The 21848-nt window shown below is 37.1% G+C and overlaps 1 protein-coding gene across 1 annotated transcript in view; it reads left to right on the forward strand.

The window, feature by feature from the left end:
- The window catches only part of LOC104616303, a gene marked incomplete at its 5' end in the record, with an annotated part of 59288 nt that overhangs the window by 18545 nt on the left and 18895 nt on the right, over positions 1-21848 (forward strand). The window contains 2 exons of the mRNA XM_010290675.1: positions 11129-11228; positions 14701-14794. Of these exons, the coding sequence (XP_010288977.1) occupies positions 11129-11228; positions 14701-14794 (194 nt within the window). The remainder of the gene's footprint in view (positions 1-11128; positions 11229-14700; positions 14795-21848) is intronic.

The raw sequence follows: 21848 nt of genomic DNA on the forward strand, positions 1-21848 counted from the left end.
TATATTTGTGTACAAAACATCAAATTCCATCAATCAAATGATAGCTATGCTAATGCTCTTACTATTCCTGTAGTAAATGGTGGAATTTGATACAGGTAAATACAGAAGGCAGTGAGTGTACGAAGCAGAAAATACTTTTTCTTCTCCGGTCCGAGTGTGTGATTTGAAGCACAACATGTTTTCCTTCTCAGCAGCTTTCAGAAACTGTTCTGTTCAACAGCCTTGTTCTCTTCAGTTTTTGTTCTTGACTTTACATTTCCATACATCTGTATATCTAAAGGAAATAATTGAGACTTGAGATTTTCAGTTGATGAACGATGAAATGGAATAAACAAAACAGAATAAGTGTTTTTTACATAGCAGTAAAATAAAAACATTTAAAATTTATTTCTTATTTATTATTATGTCCTAAGTAGGAAACTTGAAATGTATATGTTTAGGAATATTTTTTAATATATTTTATGTTTTCTGTATGAAAAAGTGTAATTATATTCTAAAATATGTAAGTTTGACTTCCTGTGAAATGCTTTGATTTTTTGAAACTGTTTAATTGGCTGTCAGTGATAAATGGACAGATGCTTTGCACACCTATTGAAGTAATTTTTAGGAAACTAATTTAGCATGTTTAGCTTGGCTAAGAAGTGGCAGAATGGGCATTATAACAAGGTAGAAATATTTTAAGAGTGTGTTATATCTTTCAGTAACTTTACAGTAAGTGTATAGGAAAATAATTGCTGCATTAAGGGTGGAGTGTAGTTAGTAAAACAATGATAAGGGAAAGTGAGATATAAGGTAAATTTCAGGGAAAATAATGAGAAATACATTACCTTTGAAATAGCTTCTCAAAAGAAATAGCTGAAACACTGTTTTTTGGGACATTTAGAAGTAGCCTGGTTTCAAAATTTACTGTAGGAAAAACATTTCTGGTTGCAGAGTTATGCTGAATGTCTTACCAGGTTCTTCAGTTTCTGTTTTAGTTTTTCTGTTGGGTAACAAATGTTGAAAATGCTTACCATGCTTAGTTTAGATGTATCTATTAAAAGCTTTTCTACTGTTTATGGCCACACTTTATGGTCATTACCTTCACTATATTAGAGCTCTGTTAAGCAGCTGTGGCACTGGAAGTGTAGTAAAACGCTTATTAGTTAATGTTTGCAATGTATAGCATGTTCTTTTGGGTGTGCATGCGTGTATATGTGGTATTTTTTCACATTTACTTCAATACTTCTTGGAAACTCATGTCTGATCCATTTCACTGTGATAGATCATGCAGCTTTTCAACATCACAATGTGTCCTATGTACCAAAATAGATAAGTACGGGAGAATTTAAGGATAACAACGAGAAGTGATTCAGAGTTTTGCAGATTTGAATCTTCAATAGAATTTTGAATTTTGAATAATGGAGTAAATTTTTGTGGTGATGATGATGATGGTGGTTTCTTGCTATTCCACTTCTGCTTAACATATGGGTAATGATTGTGAGAGGGCATTTATAGCATATCATACTGAATCCCATGTAATTTCATAATCCCTATATTGTTAGGTAAATGCCACTTACCTTGATGGCTTCAGAGCTACTGCTGTCTGTCCAGTGGGAGGTCCAAAGGCAATACAAAAAGGAAAACGCACTGCGGAAAGTATTCTGCAAAGGTTGGTATTTGAGCCTTGCAAGGTGTTTTGGCTGTTTTCAGAGGCTATGAAAATAGAACTGTGGCATTTGATAGCAACCATATTAACCTTGTAAGAACCCAGAAGACTGTAATATTCCAGCTGAGAGGACATTTCAAGACTTAAGTTGCCTGTTTAGGAAACTGTCTTCAACATATACCTACACTTACGGCTACATTTGACTGAGTGAGAAAGGTCTCAAACATTGTTGAAAATATATGGCTGTATAGCACAGAGAAACCCAAATGAGTGAAAAGCTGTGATTCAGACTAGAATTTATTAAGTGCCAAAGTGAAACTACTTCTCACAAAACTTCTTTTTATCAAAAATCTTAGTGCTATAAAATGTAGGCAGTTTACCAAGTTTGTGTTTTAAACAGAATTATCTTAGTACCTTGTAAAATGTTGCTAATGATTTTGTTTGCTAGGACAATCTTACAATTGTAAGACAGCCTGATAAACTTTTAGTCATATTGTCATGCCAGTATATTTGGGTGAGCAGGGATTCGTCTTAAATACGATTCCATATCCTTATGGAAGTCTCTGAGCATTTACTTCGATTGCCTCCAACTTCCTAATTATGAGATCCATCTCGTTGTGCCATGTTTTAGCTGTAACTTCCCCTCTGTGCTATTACAGACCCATGCAGCAAGTACACTAGGAGAGACACCTGTCAGACAGAAATGCAAGGTTCACTGTGAACTTAGAGTGACTTATTGCTCATGTGCCCATGTAGAGCACTGTGACGAAGGAGGAGCTGTGAGACTTCCCTCAAGAGACATAGCAGATGAGATCGGGCTGATACGGGATGTGTAATTAAGCTATGGAATCACTTTCTTCAGTGGTGCGAATGCTAAAAGTGTACGTGTCCAAGAGCTACAGAGAAAATCAATGGAGAAAAAAAACCCTTCAGGAGCTGTTAAATAAAAAGACTGACTCAGAAGTCTCTGAAAATCACTCTTTTTGGAAGCTAGGTGATTATTTTGGAAAAAAAGAGTAGAATGGTATATTTTCCCTTTCATGTTTGCTCTTGGACATTATTTCAGACTGGACTACGTGAATCTTTTGTCTGATTGAAACACAAGCTGATTGTCAGAATCAGATTCTGTCATTTAATCGGAACCACAAGCTGTGGTGCTGCTGCCTCTGTGACCACTAGAAAATTAATTCAGCCTGGTTAGTATACTGTCCTGAGTAATCCTCAGAAGAGGGCTGATGGGAGATAGCCAAAGGCTGGTTAAGTGGCTTGTTAAGTGGCCTCTAGCCCATGAGGCATGCCTGGAGCTGCTGTGGCTTGTTCTGTGCATTAAAAATCACAATATACAGTACTGCCCATCAATATATTCTCCATCTCAAACAGCCTTGAGCAGCTTAATGTGTGGAGTGGCTCGTTCAACGCATTGGGAAGATTTGTGTACGTCAGCCTAGATATAGAATAAGAGTTAAGCTATTCTGATCGCTGTCAGAGAATGTTCAGCTAGCAACTACACCTCTTTAGGAAGCTCTGACTTCAGTCTTTCTACCTGTCTTTCAGGTAGCCAGCTTCCAGTCCTTTCTAGATTAAATTCTGCCCAGTAGTCTAACGGCAACAAGTACAGAACAAAGTGCACAAGTTAAGGTGCTTCAATTGTACAGGTCAAATTAGTTGGCAGCCTAAGACATTAAGCAGCTTTGGCAGCTTATAATATTATTTCTTTCACTTCTTTCTTGCATGCTTCTCCTTTATTTGTTCGTTCATTTTTGAAAGCAGGAGAGATTTGTCTGTATGTGTGTGAGGAAATCTCTTTGGAGTAGTCTTTGGTGTCCTTTTATGTTTTGGTGATTCTCTGTTACATTACCAAGACACATGAAAAGGCTAAAAATGACCCACAGACTGTATTTTGTATTTCTAGTGTATCTAACTGTAATGTTCGTAGATAAGTAACTTAAAATAGCTTATTACAGACATGGTTTTCAAATTTAGGTGCCTTAAATCAAGTGTCTGTCTTTTGTGGTTGTCAAAATAGGTGGCCACATCTGTTGGTACATGGACCACCTTCATCTTTTTACAACAATTATAAAATTTCGTTTTGTATTTAAGTCTTATACACTGCTTCATTTTTCTAGTACCATGCTAATATTTACAACAATTATTATATATTACCTGCAAAATATTCCACTGATGCAAAATATTTTTCTCATCCTAACATAATTCCAATATTTCAACTGATAAAATCTTTTATACAGCTAGAAGGGTGCCAGACCAAGATTATTGGAAAACTAGTTTAAGTGCTTCAGAATTTAACTTATTTTTCCAATCTGCAACGTGTTAATAAGTTGGACTATTTTTAATGGTTGGAATATTTTAAAAATTTTTTCTAACTTCTTTTACTGTTATTTTTGGGGGTTTTGGACTTCGTATGATTATTTCTTAAAGCAGTAGCATTCATTTTCAGTTTTAGTGCTTGAGAGTTGGGCTGTTTTCTAAGAGTTGTTGGAAACAGTCTGTTTAGTCCAAATTTAATATTTGTCAAAAACCAGTATTAATTCCTGGTTCTCTTAAAGCAGTGTGTGTTTTTATGGTGTATAAAAAGAAGGCAATGCTCATCCCCATTATAAAAAAATGATTGAACAAACATGGCACTCTTGACACAATGTGTTTTTGGTGGAAATATCCTTACAGGAGGAGTTTGAGGGATTTCAGTGCCAGACTGGAAAGGCACGAGTAATGAAGAAACGTTCTCTACTTTCTGGCATTTGAGTCGTATGTTCATTAATCCCAAATAAATACCTTTAAGATTTGAATAAAAGTTCCTTCAGTTAGATTTTTCTTCATTGGTGCCTGTGATGTAATCAGGTAGTTTCATGTATTTATTGGTAGTTCATAGTGCCTTATAGCAGAAACAGAGTTAAGTCCTGAATTACCAGTATGAAAACCAGGAAGGTTGCATATACTTTAATTACATTTCAAGCTGTCTTTGTTTTAAAGATGCAAGTAAGAGCTGAAATCCATTTATTTGTCTTTGCCTGTCATCTTTCAAACAATTTGAATAAACAAAAGGCTCAATTTGAAACCTAGGGATAAATTCAGAGGCATAACTTCCTTGTCAGTAATTGCTTGATTTGTAGTATTCAGATATATTTGTTTAGTGTAAAGTATTCATAGTCCAGTTTACATGACAGAGCTAACTCCTGTGGACCACACAGGGCTACTTCAAATAATCATTTTGAGGCAGTTTACTAATTAAAAAAAAATCATTTGTTGCAGGACTCGTCTTATTTTCAGTCAGCTTGGGTATGAAGATTACAGTGCAGTTAACATACAGGTTTTAGGGTCCGAAGATACATATGGACCTCATGCTAGAAGGAGTATAGATGGTGTAAGTATTCAGTGGAGTGTTCTTAAACTTTTACTGACCTCTTTTAATCTCACCATATTGTTATCTTTTTCCACAACTTTCCAGGAAGTCACTATCATCTTGGGAATTTCACCCCATCATCTTGCAAAGAATTCAGTGTCCCTACTTAGTGTACATAATTAACACTGACAAGGTCTTTGCAGTGTTGGGTCTTCCAGAAGCATTGATACTAAATCTTACAAAAACTTTGTTGTAGTCTGTTCTAATGTTGTTCATCTAGAGAAATCTCTTACAAAAATTCTTAATGATGTAGACTTAAATTGCATTAGATGTAAACCTAAAAGACCGCATTATAAAGATTGCAGAGTCAGGAAATAGCAGAATTATTGTTGCCTGTGCAACTTTAAAGCTGTCTGTGAGTACTATTTGTGAAACAATCTTCAACTATAGAATTCTGCATCATATTTTGTGACTTAATAAATTCATAGGTAAGAATATGAATGATGGCCACAGCCACTGCAGCTGTGATATCCGTGGTCTGATGTCCTAATCTAGAATATGAAAGTCCCTTTTAAAGGAAAAAGACTGTAAATCTTGTCCTCGCTTACATGCACTTTAAATATTTAGACCGTTTAGTTTGTTCCAAAACAGTAGCATCCAATTCTTCTTTGTCAGTGGCAGTCTTGAAAAACTCTTAAGGTACACGTGGCAAAACTCAGCTCTGAGTTTGATCCTAGGAGCACAAACACTTAAATAGCTAACAGCTTGTGCATATCAGAAATAAGAACGCGGTGTGGAGAAAGACAGAGAACTTCTTACTGTAGAAATTGTGTTCTTAGAAATTGGGCAAGTTTTATCTGCAGCTGTTCATTTTAGTGCTTGAGCATCAATTTTATTCTGCACAGCAGGAAGAATTGCTTCCTGATGAACCAGCTTTATAATGTGGTCTTTTTCCTTTTAGGACCATAAACCCTGCAATGTTCAGTATGTTACTGAGATTGTATAATGGAAATTTTGAAACATAGGATCATGTGTTCCATGTGTTGCACTTGTCTGTGTTCTGTTCGTACCAGCTCCTTATGATTACACATCATAATACGTTCTTTAATTAAATTGTAACATAGAATGTTTTCTGTCTCGTTGCATAGAGTGAATAATGATTTGAAAAAGAGCAATTTCTCCTTATTGTTCCGTTTGCCTTGCTTACAGTACATTAAATGAATTTTCCAAATGAAATTGAATATTTGTAGTATTTTCTGTATTTCTAGCCTCAACTCCCAGGTCTTATTTTAAAATTAAACAGTCTTGTCTCCATTGTATGTGCTTCCCATACGTGCCTGAAATAGGATGTGAGAGCTGAGGCCGAAATACAGGAAATTTCTCTATTGCCTTCCTCCTTCCCCTGGTTCCTCCAAAAGTTCAGAAAAAACTAATTAGAGAAGTTTTCATCTGGAAAGAAGCCTCAGTAGCTTGAGAAAAAGGGGTGTGGAGTAGTGGGGTTTGCTTTTCCATTTAAAATACAAAATCATAGTATCCTAAGGAAAACATCTGCCCATTGGGGCTTCAGGTAGGAATAATGTAGTCTCTTAAATACTCTTTCCTAGCAGGTCTTTCAATCCAAATTTAGATGCAGTTATTTGGGTTGCAAATAACAGTGCTGAAAACCAGAGCCATGTTACGTTAGGCAGTATATTAACATACATTAACACACTGCTTTGAAGATTCTACCATCTAAATTTAAAGAGGAGAAGTAAATACATGTATGAATACCAAGACAGCAAAAGTTGAACAGTATTTGGAGTTCAGTGTAGATGCCTTGTGTGGCTGGACTACAGGTCTGTCAAACTGGGTGCAAAGGTTTGCCTTTGCAACTGTGACATCACTGTATATCCCAGGCTTATGTAGGCCCGTATACTGTAGTTTGAGCTGCTGTGTGACTATTCCTGACAACACAAAGTATCCTTGAGAAATCAAGAAATTCTTGCCTCCTTTCCTTTCTCAGTCTTCCCTGCCTGTTTGTGATTCTTGCTTGCCTCTCTGGTAGCTTGCTTTGTCAGCAGCAGCCCAGCATTAGCAAGAAAGGGACCTGAATCAGCACTGAGTAACACTACTATTTAATTTTTAATATCTCCTGATACGTAGTTTGCTGTTGGGGAGTAAGAAGGGGTTATGATAGTGTCACAGCATCAATGAGTTCATGATTTAGAAATACTGGATGTGTTTCATGTGAAAGGTATCTATTAATACTATATCAGACATTAGAATTTCCTATATTAAAAACTGCATGTGCTGTGTCTGTTGATTTTCTACTAACCCTTTGTTAACCAATTTACAACACATTGTTAAGACTTGATGAAGTATAACTTTGTTTTGCTGTTTTTTGTTTTAGTCATGACACTGTACGATAAATGACTTAAATAGTCAATATATCCAGGTTTAATACTGGATTCACCCACTCAGAACAGGATTCAGCTTATTATTTTCATAGACCCTTGTATCTTGCATCTGCGGGCAAGGAAGTAAACCTAGAACTTAAATGGAACATTGAAGAAATGGTACAGTTTAGAACCAGGAAGCAGATGTAATGCATAACTCTGTTTTCTGCAAGAGCATTTCCTATTTATTATTACTTGTAGTAATTTAATGAATCTCTTGGTGCCTTTGGGAACACTATTAAAAATGCATTTGTTGAGTTTGTGGCATGACTGCATATTTTCTGTGTAGCAACAATTTTTTACAACAATCTAATGCAACTTTTTAAATTGGAAAACTGATGGGTTCTTATTTATATTATCTTGATCAGGACATCTGTTTCTGTATTCATAGAAGGAAATTTCTATCCGTTCGGTGATACGTGATCTGCTGGAATAATATAACCTGTCCTGCCTTGGCTCTGCTTAATTTTTATTTTAGGGTTTGCCTATGTGAGTATCGAGGTGAATAAATAAAAATGTGAATCAAGTTTGCAAGATTTCCTACATGTTAGTATTGTGGCAGGTATTTTCCAGGCTGGGAGCTCGGAGGCTGAAAAATGAACCGTGTGTCTCCCTGTGAATGTGTCTACATAGGAGTACTTAAAAAGGATGAAAGCAATTATACGTACCATTACGGTACCTCAAAGTACCTCTGTGTATATGCCACTAGAATAGGAAGTAGAGAAAAGTCATCTCTCAACTTAATGAATATTTAGGACTTGGGTTTAAACATAGTAAAACAAGAAGGCCCTTCATTATTGGGTATCAGCAGCTATAAAGTCAGGAAGTTTCTCCCTTGGTATAGGTTGGCGTAAGTGAGCTTGTTCGTGTTGGAGTTTTGTCATGTATTTGAGTTGGAATAGAGGATTTAGTAGTCTGTTAACATAACGGTCTCTTTGGGATAGTCTTAAAGTTAACCAGAATGCTTGGTGCAGCGTATTACAACATTTATGATAAACACCATTTCAGCAGCTGCCGCTAGGAATACATCCATGTTCCTACATTGCTGAAGTTACTTAAATTCCTGGAATTTACTTGAGATTTTTGAATGTTGATATGTTCAACAGTATTGCTTTTGGGAAAAATGTACTGTATACACCTAATATACAAGACATGAGTATTTCAAAAGCTAATATTCAATTTGCTGGTTTATGTAATGTTTTTAAAGAACACAGCTTTACAGAAATGGGGGCAATTAAAGTAAGTAGCACTAGAGTTAGGAGATGTGTTAAAAGACGGGCAATTTGGAAGTTCAGATCCAGCATGTAGTTTCTCAGGTTACTTTGAAGTGGAAAAAACACTTTTTCAAGTTTAAAATGTTTATCCAAGTCTTAAAATTTGATGGGGGGAAGACAATTTGTTTTGTTATAATACTGTTAAATTTACTAGAACTCTAATGAGTAAATTTATATTGTTAGGCATAATAACTAGCATTTTTCACTGCCAGCTGTGTAAATTGACAACTGCTTCAAGTAATTCTAGAATTGTTTTTGACATGACTTCTAGTTCTTGAAATCAAGGATACCCATTCAACTTTGGGTAGTGAAGAAACAGCAAGAAGGATGAGATGTCGTTTTGTCTGATCACAACTTTAATTTGGTTCATCTAACAACTGCCTGCATGTAATAACAACTCCAAGGTGTTTTATCTTTTCTGTCCTGTTCCTGTCTATTAGAGGAAAGACGCTATTCGCATGAAGAATGGTTCTTCTGTATTTTCAGTGTTAAGTCATGAAAAATTTGGTACTGTGTAGGATGATGCTGTTCCTTAGCCCGGAGGATGGAGGACTCCTTAAAGGAGTCCTTTAAAAAAGCTCCATTCTTTTCATCTGACCAAAAAAAGTATCCCCTCTGCTCCGTGCCTCAACCCCTGCATTTTGAAGTTGGGGCTGTTGAATTCTAGCAGCATCTGTGTCCTTCCTGTCTGCTGAATATTTAATCTCTGATGCTTTCAGAAATGTCGCTGGCTTCTGGATTTGTAAAGAAATAGGCTGTTTGCTAAAATCTGTTAAAAGTGTTACACTAGGAGGAAAAATGTTATTTTAAAATACTCTTCTGATGTTATACACAATTGGGAAGCTATTAAATGCTTCCAGAATTACTATATGTAAGGAAAAAAGTTGGCGTAAACAAAAAATGGGTTATTTAGTCATGTATATTTATTTCCTGGTATAGCAAATGTCTGGCATAGATTCAGAAGAGCTTGGATCTTCAAAAATCCAGTTATTTCTTTTTTTCCAGGAGAATGTCCTCTTCAGTATCCTAAGTAGCTATATGTTCAATTTTCCTTTACTTTTTCACTTTTTTACTACATTTTTAGTAGAACAACTATCAAATCTACAAGAATTGTTTAGTCAGAGCATTTTCAGAGGGTGGTGAAGTCCTCTGAGCTCTGTAAAATAACAAAAAATAAACCAAACCCAAACTCTGGTATGTTTTTCATGCTTTCATGAAATATATCCTTTCCTGTTGACATAAAAAAGGACATAAACACAGGAAGAAATCCCCTAGTATCTTGTAGTCAAACTCTGCCTTTTTTGACTTTTACATTGATTTAAGAAAGCCAAGAATTTCATGTATGGTCACCAAAGAACCTTTAGGAGCTTTCTTTGTGCTTAAACAAAAAAAACCTGACTTCCAGAGAGGTGGCTACCAGACCAAAGAAATACCTTGCTGCAAAATTCCATACTTGAAGTAGTACTGTGTGGAAAAACTCCTGACCAGTGGATTTTGATACCTTGTGCAGTCCCATTTCACATGTATGATGGAAATGGTTGTGCTTGTGCTTTGGGACAAGTAAGAGACAGTTGGGGACAGACTTATATTTTTGAGCAGGTTTCACATGTTTAGAGATTCAAAGGTAGACCACAGCTGGTTCTCACCGGTGGGTGCAAATTCTTGAATAAATACAGCCTTTGCCATCAGTGAAACCTGATAGTCACTCTAAGGCTTTTGCAAGTGTCTTGATTCCAGTGGTAGATCTCTCAGTGGCAGAAAAGAGATTTTTAGAGAAGTAAAATCTTAAGCAAGAGAGTGCTTACCTGCAAGGGGTGGGTGTGTGAGCTGATTATAGAGTAGGGAGCAGAGCACTGGTTGGGTTTACCTGTAGAGGAGTGTCTGCTCTCTTCTCTGGAAACATGGTGGCTTTTACAAATTCCATTCTCACATTTAATTAGGGAGTTGGAATTCTTTTCTATGAGTAGATCTGCTTACAATGCTAAGAGAAGTAAACCTGGCTCTCTAACTTGACCCCAAAGTATTCTCAGTGCACTTAATTTTAAGAGGAAAGTTTGTTTGCCAGCTCTACAGAGAGTGAAGCCAAGTATTTAGTTTCTTATAAAATACTGTTAGTTATAGTACTTTATTCTTTGGGAACACTGGAGAAGCAGCACGGTGTCCTAGCAGTCTGAATTATCCAATAGTTGATTTCATGGTAGCAAAATAAAGAAGATAATGAAACGTTAACAGAAAATTATAGTGATGCTGGATGAAAAGTCACTGAAGGAAAATTGTGGTTTGTAGCAGCACACACTAAACATGTCCATTATATTTAACTTGAATGCTGTGTCACACTTATTTTTTTCAATTTGGTAAATTTAACTGATGCTCTGCGTCTAAGCTAGTCTAACTTCTACTTTTTTTGAAGCAGGGTCCTCGGGAAGCTGTTATTTGGCTTGCTGTACACCATAAGCGAAAAGAAGCTGTAGAAATCTTCTCCAGAGAGATTGCACCAGCTGGAACTGGCATGGGTAAGTATTCACATCATCTTCTAGCACCCAAAGACTTAGTTGTGTGCAGTTTCATTGTGCTGTGCATAGTGAAATAGTAATTTTTTAAAAGGTATATATGTTTGGTGTAGAAATGGGAACTGCAGACTTCAGCAAAATGATAAAAAGTTCTGGAAGTCCACCGTTTTGTTCCTTTGAGACTCTTTATCCTTCTGTTGCTGCTACAGTCCCTTCCTGCCTCTTTTCCTTTTTTCTCATTTGTCTTTGTTTTCCTACCCGTGGTTACACTGATGTGCAACAGTGTCTTACTCTGTTTTACCATGTTACTAAAAAGCAGTAATGCTATTAGAGCTCACTGGCAATAAACATTCTTAATGTTATTCAACTGGCAAAAATTTATCGCAGTGTCCGGTTATAACGTTGCAGTTTATGAAGAGCTGTGCAGTTCGAGGGTTTTGGAGATTCTTCTGAGCACATAGTTATCTGATGTTACTGCACAGGATTTTTACAGATACTACTGTACTTCTGACTTGTTTAATGTGTAGCTGCTTGTGTAGGTAATTAAAACTTTCAGATATAATTCAAAACTTTTTGATATGGTACTGCAGTGAGAATGCTAACAATCTGCATCTAATTATTCACATATATTAGGTGAATAAAGTTAATATACACTGTCCAACTTAAATTCTGATCCTGCACTAAGTCTAACCTCAAATTAATGTGTCTTTAACATCTGTTTTTCTTTGAATTTGTGGTGTACTGCAACTATTACAAGTTTTATTTTTTAATTGACTTACGAGGTAAAGTCAAAATACTGGGATTTAATTATGCAGTCTTGGTTTTGAGTGTATAGTTTAAGTATTTGCATAAGGGTCATCTAGTGTGAAATTATCTATGCACCTATTGTTTACCAAATGTTTGTTCAAAAGACTTTCACATTACTTCTTTGTAAATATCATTGGATTCTCTTCATGAGGACTTACTGTTTGGTTATTTTGAGCAAACTTTTTTCTTTCTTTTTTTTTTTTCTTCTGTTTTCCTCCCAAGTCACTTAAGTGCCACTGTATCCATCTCAGTTGTAAGTAGCACATTTGTATATGGTGATTTGCTGCTTACATTATGGATACTCATCCCACTATTATTATCCATTTAAAATTTGGACAGCTTATTTTGAGGACTAGAGCTTAGATATTTTGCAATGGCTTCTACTTATCTTATGGAAGAATATATTGAGGATGTACATAGATCTTCAAAATTAAATTACATGAGCTGAACCTGAGTGTCTCAACTTCCATAGCAAATCTAGAGTCCTGATTAATGGAGGGGTGGGTAGGTGTTGCCTTGCAGTTAAGGAACTAATAAACATTTTATTTTCAGTGGGTTCAAAATGATATGGAAGTGTGCACATTCTGTGTTGTAGTCCTTACAGTGGTAGCAGAGATATAGTTAATGCAGGGTGGGTTTTTGGTTTTCTTTAAGTTGTGTTTATAGAGGAAAGGTCAGTGCATGATTTTTTTTCTACAAGATAGAATATGATCATGTAGAACTAAATTGGGAATATTCACTGAGATAACTTTTAAAGATTTTTGCAGTTCTGAAGGCTGGTTGGTAGATCAGCATTTAGCATAGATATAAGTTGCTTCTAAAGACTGTTTTTTCTAATCAATGGAAGATATTTTCACAGTTGGACCAAACTACCATTTCTATAATTAGTTAAGGTTTCATAATTGAAGTAGTTCCTCCTTTTTCCTTATTCAAGTAGACTATGTAACATACCTGAAAGTAAAGATCTATACTTACTCTTTATTTTATGTATGCACAGACAATCCCCTAGCAAATATCTTTCTGAACAAAGGAAAGCTGGGTGAATTATAAAACAATTACTTATTTATAAGATTGGAAGCTAATGGACATATACTTGTCTCTCCAAATTCTTAAGCTATGCCTCTTCTTTTATAAAGCAACTGCCGTGTATGTAAATTTTGCCTAAATGCTGAAAGTGCTAGGTTTAGTAAGGTTTTGATTTTATCCTTTCACCATGTTTCTTCACAGAATGGAAAAAAAGTAAAAAATTTGCGCTACTCGGGTTGGGTGGAGTATGGCTGGTATTGAAATTGAGTTACCAGAATATGTGGACATGTGTTCTTCAGGGCTCTTCGTGATGGAACAGATGCATTCCTGTGCAGAATCAGGTTAGGCAGTCCACATGGACAGTGGTGGGGGTGCTGACTTTGTTCCCTAAAGAAACAGCTTAAACGTTTTAGAACATCCTGTAGTATTTATTCTCCAGGGAGGAAAAAAGAAATCTGTTCCAATTCATAGAACCACTGCTAATGAGCAGCGATGGGAAAGGGCATACTTCTGGAATCATCTGGGGCATCCGGTGATAAATAACATTTTTGCTTGCCAGGTACAGAACTGCAAGGTTTTTGGCCTCCGTGATGTAAATTACTAGTGTCAGAGGGTATCGGAGCTGTTTACTGACATGCTTCTGAGTGCTTGAACAACCCCATAAATAGTAATTTTTTTAAACTTGTTGAAGATACATTGAGACTGCTTCATACAATCACTTCTTTTCAGTTGCTGTTGTGTGGTAGATTTCCGTATTACCTGCACAGATAAACTCTGTGTATGCAGGGAAGGGTCAGATGTGGGATTTAAAAGCTTAGTAGGCTGCTTGTTGATGTGGAATACTTTTAAGGCAGTGATTATGAAGAATCTTTTTTCCTTATTTTCTTCAGTGAGACTTAGCAAAAAAAAAAATTCTGCAGTTCTGCCAAGCAATAATTAGCGGTGTACTAATAACTGAATCAGCTTAATGATGCTTAATTTCTGACAGTGGTGTAGGCTGCCAGAACTTGCTGTGAAGAACAGAACAAGGAATGTCCACTGCTTAATTGTCTTAAGCCAGGCAGCTCCGTAGACAAGTCTTAAATTAAAACTCTTGTTGGATAGGTGTATAAGTGATCTTGGGAGCAGAAGTCAGAACCAGGATGACTACTTGTCCTAGGTGAATTCTGTAACAAGAGCACCTGATGTTCTTTTCGTGCCCCCTTCTCCCTCAGCTTTTTCCTCCCACTCTGTTTCACTGGGCCATTTTTGCAAATGATTGTTATTCCCCAGAATGTAACAGCTTCAGCGAGAAGCAGAGCATGCCCCATAGGAGTTGGGTCACTCTTACAGGAGGGCTGCAGTGTCCACAGGCAGAGCAGAACCCAAAACTCAAACCTAGCGTACCCTAAGTGCTGTGGGCAGTGAGTCCTGCAGGTCCCTTTTTGTACAGTGCTGCACCACTTTTTCTTGTTGAGTGAAAATAGCTGTGGCTGCTGCCTCTTACATGGATGGAGCATGCCTTTCAGATGTGCTTTTGCACATCCCACGTGGATCTATGTATGATGTAACCTTGTGCAGCTTTGTTCTGCTAAAATGGTTGCAGTTGTGGGGATGCACACCAAATGAGGTTTTAAGTGTATGTGGCTTTTCCTGTTCACAGAGTCATTAAGGTTGGAAAAGACCTTTAAGATCAACTCCAACCATCACCGCAACACCACCATGCCCACTAAACCATGTCCTGAAGTGCCACGTCGGTATGTTATTTGAATACTTCCAGTGATGGTGACTCTACCACTTCCCTGGGCAGCCTGTTCCAATGCTTGACCACTCTCTCAGTAAAGAAATTTTTCCTAATGTCTAGTCTAAATCTCCCCTGATGCAACTTGAGGCCATTTCCTCTTGTTCTATCACTAGTTACTTGGGAGAAGAGACCAACACCCACCTCGCTACAACCCCCTTTGAGGTAGTTGTGGAGAGCGATAAGGTCTCCCCTCCGATGATGAAAACATAGGCACCCTTTAAGCAACGAAGCCCTGCGTTTCAAGGGTTGCCAGCTTGGTCATGCCCCACCTACCTCTTCCATGTTGGTTCTTTTCCTGGAAGAGAGGTAGAGACTATGAGAATGATTGTAAATAACCCTTCTTTCTTATTTTTTATATTCTTTCAATGAAAAACTGAGGAAAAGCAGGAACAAGTTATAAATCCTTCATAACCAGCAGCAAGGAGAAAGGAGGAGTTGTTGACTTGTAGGGTGATGTCACCTGAACTGAAACACTTCATTCCATACTATTTTGGACATTTTGAGAGCTTTACGAAACAAAGAACACTTTATTTGGTCTATACCAGACAAAAAGGAAAACAAACAAAAAAAAAGGGCAAGTTTTGCTTTTCTGCTTGGACTGTATCGAGTGATTGTGAAGTACTGTTTTTAACTATATTTGTCTTTCACCTCAATAGCAGTTTGGTGTTTGTTGCTCTAAGTGATGTGTGGACAGTGGTACAGGTGATAATTTTCATACATAGGACCTTTCATCCAAGAATCTTTAGCAAGCTGTGTAAACACCAGCAACTAAGCTTTCTAATGTCTATTAACATTGGAAAGTACTCTGTCTGCTTTACAGATGTTTTCCTGAGATAGTGGAAGGAAACATAACCACAAAAGAATTTGAATCAAAGTCCTTGGTTCTGCTTTCCCTGTAAGAAATGCTAGAGAGGAACACCACCAATATTTAAGGGGACCAGGCTGGCTAAAATTTAGGAATGGGGAGTAGAGAAGAGGGATAGAGAAAGGAGATTTGATAGCTCAGAATAAGGGTGGGGAGTCCTAAGAGCCCCTGCTCTGGTCCAAGGGATTTTCCAGTACTCATGTATCTGAGAGGGAGGCAGCACTGACTGAGCCTAGACTATTAGATTTACCTGTGTTTATCAGCTACATCTCTGAGATAAATCCAGGAGCACTGCCACTCTTGGTGTTTCGTCAGGTTATTTCAGCTTGCTAGTTGCTACTTGTGGAGCCCTGAGCTGGATTTGATAGGCAGTTTTATTCTGGTAATAGTATCATAATATGATAATTATAAATTGTAGGTAAAAGAGGTATTAATTTCTTCAAGATCCAGTACTAAAAGCCTAATTTTGGTGGCTTTCACTTAGGCTAAATTTAAATCACTTGAGTCCAAATTTTTTTAGCTATTTGCCTGGAACTTTTTGAGGGAGTTTTCAATTACAATTTTTCAGACACTTCAGGGAACAGCAGTAAGACAAAAAGAAATTCTTTTTCTTCCTGTGATTAAAAAGCATATTGCAATGATTTTGTTGAGGATTGGTGGTCTTAATGCTTCACACCAGAGACTTAAAACTTAGGATGTTAGGTCTTGAGTGTCAGAGATGTGCTTTTTAGCTCTTCTAGTGAATTTAAACTCTTAATGTCAGTATTTCTTAACTTTTGACTTATTTATGGTAGTTCTTTAATTCTGGTAATCAGTTGAAAGGCAACCATCTCAAGCTGTTGTGCCGATCTGAAATTCCCTATTTCTTATTAAATCTCATCCTCTGACAATTCCTCTATATGTTGGAATGGGCTGAAGCATGCGTGTGTTTGTGACCTGCAATATATACAAGGAGTTCGATCAGCAAGAGAGAAGTTTGGGAAGGTGGCATCTTTTAAAAGCCTTACATACTCAAGAGTAAAAGACTGATATTGTCATGGCTATTCCTTAACAGTTTATTCTAATGCTTTTTTGAATTCTCATTGTTTTTGTTGAAGACTTGTGGAGCACATGAGTGTACTTGCACAGAAATTTTCTGATGTATTATTAAAACTGCAAGTGAGATTCTTAAGCCCAGAGCAGAATTTGAAATTACTGTATATAGACATGCCATATATCAGAAAGTGATTTGTTGTTTATTTTCTTTTTGGAATGGAAGGCTTTTACTGTAAACTTCTGTTGACCATAGTATTTAGTTTGCCAGTTTGAACACTTAATCAGTTTTCATTTGGATTATGCTCTTCTGATGGGCTTAAAGGGATACAAGCTATTAAAAAAAGCACCAAACACACCTAATCCAATCTTTTTATCTTTTTTACAATTAACACCTCAGTTTGTTAAACTTTTAATTGATAAAAGTATGCTTTCTGTTTATTTCTCAATACTTTGAAAGTTGATAATAGCCAGGTTTTTTAACAGCAACTAGCAAGTTTGGTTTTGTACGTGTATGGTCTCCTGAAAAAAATAAAAACTTTAAGTGCATCTGTAATGCTCAGCCTTAATTGTGAGGTCTTTGCCGCTATTTTTCTGTTCTATAAAGTGAGCTTTTCTATACTTGGCAGTGAAGAATCCTAGACTCACAGACTCGGAGTTTTAAATCTGTAGCAGCCTGTGGGAGTTCAGTGTAGTTCTGCCTTGCCCAGTCTATAGAAATTCACCCTCACTTCATAAAAGCTAGCAATCACAGACAAGGTTTGCACTAGTCAATGAAAATGTCTTCATTATATACAGTCCGGTCAGCCATATGGTTAGCATTTAAGTAATTTGTGTTGATGTATTTATTTTGCCATCTTTGATTCAGGTAATTTATTCTGAATAAAATGCAGTGTAGAAATGGCTCAGGAAGAGCCTTGCTGTGTGAAACTGGCATTTATAGTTTAATAGGGGTTCAGTAGCTAAGAAATGTTTTACTAATAGCTGAAATCATGTGCTGACCCTTATTTCACATTAAAATGACCGGAGTTTGACACTAAGATGACAGCTGGTTAATACAACTTGAGATTTTAAAGTGCTTGAGTATATGTAAATATTATGACTGATCATCTAAGTGTGTTGGAAGATACTTCCAGAAATGTCCTTGTTCTAACAGTTTACTGCAGTCCCCATTTTTTGAGAATAATATTGCCCAAGATAGTTTATCTGCTGTATTCAGAGGACATAGATAGAATAATTAAGATCATACAGTTGACCCCTGTAAACAAAGATTGTGTGGGTTTTGCACTTCTGCTGAACTGTATTGTAGGAGCTGTTGAGTATAAAACCTTGGATTTCAGATTTGTCTAGTTTGATCACTTTAAATAATGCTTGAGAAGTAGATTTCTCTGATGTCTGTTTTATCTATAAATATATCATATATATCATTCCTTAGAATATGTGGTAAATAGATTAATAACCTTTTGATTGTGCTTATTCAGTCACCAGAAATATATAAAGGACAAAACTGTAAGTTGGTGAGCAAGAGATGTCATTGCATTTTGGAACTCGGTGGAGTTTCTAAGAAAATAGTGTCACCTGTTGAATTTAAAGTACTAAAACTTTTTCAGATTTCCACTAGTCAGAGCATTTTCATGCTTTTTTACTACAGAACATAATGTTTCATGCAGTCTAGCATCTTTCATATATTGCACAATGTTTTATTCTGTTAAAAAATTGAGATTTGTACAGAAATTTTTTTTTTTTACACAATTAGATTAAAGAATAAGAAGTAATAAGCCAAAATGGGTGTGGTGATTAAAGTAGGATTTGAATAAGACAGAGTAACTATTAAGGAGGCAAAACATAAGGCTCTCCCACCATCAGAAAATCCAGTGGGGAATTATGAGAGCTGGAAGGAATGAAGCTTGTTTTGCTGGGAATTTGCATCTCATAGGTTGACTGCAGGTTCCAACCGGAGTTTTTCCTGCCGTCGGGCATTTTACATGGTGTCATATCTATGGCATAGATTATAATGTATTATAACATGGTCGTTCTACATATTGAAATAGGTGCTTGTCTGGGCCAATTTTAAGCATTCTTTTTGCCAGGGCTGGTTTTCAGTGGATGCACTTCCTGAAATGCTTGTGTGAACACCAGAGCTGGTGCAGGGGAGGAGAGAAGGATAAGTGACAAAGGATGGGGGGGAGCTCTGACAGCCCTGACTAAGAGCTACATTGGTTTTCCCAGCACTTTTGTTTGCCTTCTACCACAGTTAATGAAATATATCAGAAACTTGCTGTCTTTTCCAGCATGTCATATATGAGCTTTAAAAGTTTTGGTATTTGCAGGTCCATCCTTGGATGAGTTTTGTAGGGTGAGAAAATAAAAAAGATTGAGAGGCAGCTGGAGAGAGAAGATATACACGGAGGATCAGAAACGATGGAATTGCTGTATCAAGGAATATCTCTTGAGTGGAATTCACCTTGTATTATCTACGTGCACATCTGTTGCCACACAGCTGCCAAATCATGGCAGAGGGTGGTCGTGGAGTGTTCGCATGCTTTGATATTCATGAGATTCCTCTCTGTCCTTCAGATTTGGATGAAGATGTGTTGGAAGAATCATGGACACAAAAGAAAAAAAACTGACAAATATAAATATACATTCATGTACACACTGAGGATGGTGGTTTGTTTTTCCTAAGGTAATTGGGCAGAAGATGGGTAAGATTGAAAGTAGGTTAGAGGGAGGAGTCATAAAATGAAAAGGCAGGATAAGACTGTATGAAGAATTATGTAGATTAACCAAAGAGAAGCACTTGCTAAATAATAATTGATCCTTCATTTTGTAGATTCAGTATAGATTCAAACCTTTAAGCACCGAATCCATAGGAAGGGTCCTTTACCAGTGCTTAGTCACCTAGAAAGAAGTAAATTTAATGGACTTAGTGCCTGACATTTCTCCAATCTTTCCATATATTTGGGAGTTAATGAAATCAGTGGAATTCAAGTGGCGTAATCCCCAGTACTGACTCATTGCTTTTAAATGCCCAGCCACCTGGGGAACTTGCAGTTATCAGGATAGGTCCTCAGGCACTGTGAGGGAGAATGTTCTCGGAAGCGGCAGGCTTTTGGATCATACACACTTGAAGCAAAATAAATCGCAAAATATTCAGTTTGATGATCGCACCAGACAAATACAGATGAACATGAACAGAATATGAATGGCTTGAAAGGAAGGTCTCCAGCTTAAAGGTTTTCAGCTCATTTTGCAGTGCCTCAGTTTTGTGCTGTTCTGAGGCATAGAAGCTGGCTGATAGTGGTGGTGGGTTGTTCGTCAACTTGAAGTGAAGCAACTTGTTCAAGAGTGTGACTGGTGGCAGATAGGATGACACTGTGCTTAGTGATGCTTTATCTGCCTTGAGGAACTAATGAATGGAGCTCTGACAGCAAAAAGTGGTCATACAAAGTTTCTGGGAAAGGAGATCAGCAGCTTCAATTTAGCTGATAATCTTGTCAACTTGATCCTGCAGCCTGATTGATACTCTCTACAACTATGACAAATTACTCATGTCACTGTACATACAGGTAAGCCTTCTTCCAGAAGGAACGAAGGGAAGGAATCCGCACAGATATTTAAGCAAGCAATGTAAAGTAAGCATAAAGTACAGCATGAGGAGATCTTTTTAAAGAAGATGTCTTGGAACAACAGTTGATCTAAGGAGATCACAATTAACTTAGCAGAAGTAGGTCTGGCCACAGTGACAAGCCCAGTGATAACTGGTTGTGCTTCACCTTCTGTTGCTTGCTTTCAGTTTTACTGGAGAAATGTAATAGGGATCTGAGCTCTGGGTTGAGGTGAGGTGTTGTAGTGCTGTTTACACAAAAAACAAATCATTGATTATAAGCCATAATCAATTTAAGACTTGCTCCATCATCTCTGGCTGAAGTCTAAATAGGAATTGCATATAGATGAAACTAAACTGTACTTACAAGTGCTCCCATCTTACTTATGTTAATATAAACAGTGGATTGGATAATCGTAAGACAGAAATGAGTAACATCAAATCTGGGACATTGGTGTAGCTTTGCTCTGCAATTGCATTTATGTGCAGGGGTAGTTCTAGTATCTCCAGAGACATACCTGCTGTTACAGTAGCTTGTGCTGGAGAACTTTGCAAGACTGACAATAGCAAGCAGCAGTAGAAGGTTGTCGTAGCCTCGAGGTGTGAGCAGTTGTTGCTTATAGATGGACTGTTTTCTTGTCAGTGTTGAGAGGTCTGCTTTGTTGTAGGAGCCAAGTTCCATTGTGTGAGAGCAGGCGAGTGAAGAGCTTTCTTTGAGAGATTTCGGGAAGTTGAAGTTGATGTTGGAGCAAAATCTGGTATCCTTAATGAGCAGTTCAGCTGTCTAGCAGGAAGTGAGCCATGTGACAATCCACAGATAATTTAAATTAGCTAACTTTATGAACCTATATTTTCAACATGACCTTACCATATTCAGCCTCCTCCCCTAAGAATCTAAATAAACATAATTCAGCAAAATAACTTCAGATGGTTTTAATGTTGAATGGCAGTTTTCTGCTTGAATGAGTGCATGGGGAATATGTATAAGGCTGGATCTTCACTGGATCATTTAAAATTGCACAATGCTTTTGTAAGGGATTCTTTCACATTCTATCCACTACCTCATTTTTTGCAGCAGAACTTGGTGGGTGGGGAGGTGGTTATTCATGGCTTTTTTGTTGAGGGCATTCTCTTCTGTACTAAAAAACATCATAGGCCTCTTTTGCGAAAGAGAGGGAGTTAGTATTAACACTCCTAGCCCCAGCCAGTTGTTCTCAGCTGTAGCACCTTCTAAAGATTGCTGTGTTTTGAGGTAGGCTGGTTTGTTTTTTCAGCCTCTGGCTAAAAGTACAGGCAGTGAAGTATGTTTATCTTGTGAATTAGTTACAACGTGCAAGTACTGTACTAGCATACTCGCCAAGCTGGCCGAGTGATTATGGACTAACCTTAGGCAAAAGACCTCTTCCGTAACTAAGTTTTATTTACTGTAATTGCCATTTCTGAATCAGTCATTTAGATGTGCACTGAATTTTTATTTTTTTGATTCAAAATGTGTCTCTGAAT

This window comes from Phaethon lepturus, unplaced genomic scaffold, assembly GCF_000687285.1.
Source record: "Phaethon lepturus isolate BGI_N335 unplaced genomic scaffold, ASM68728v1 scaffold1987, whole genome shotgun sequence".
Lineage (NCBI taxonomy): Eukaryota > Metazoa > Chordata > Aves > Phaethontiformes > Phaethontidae > Phaethon > Phaethon lepturus.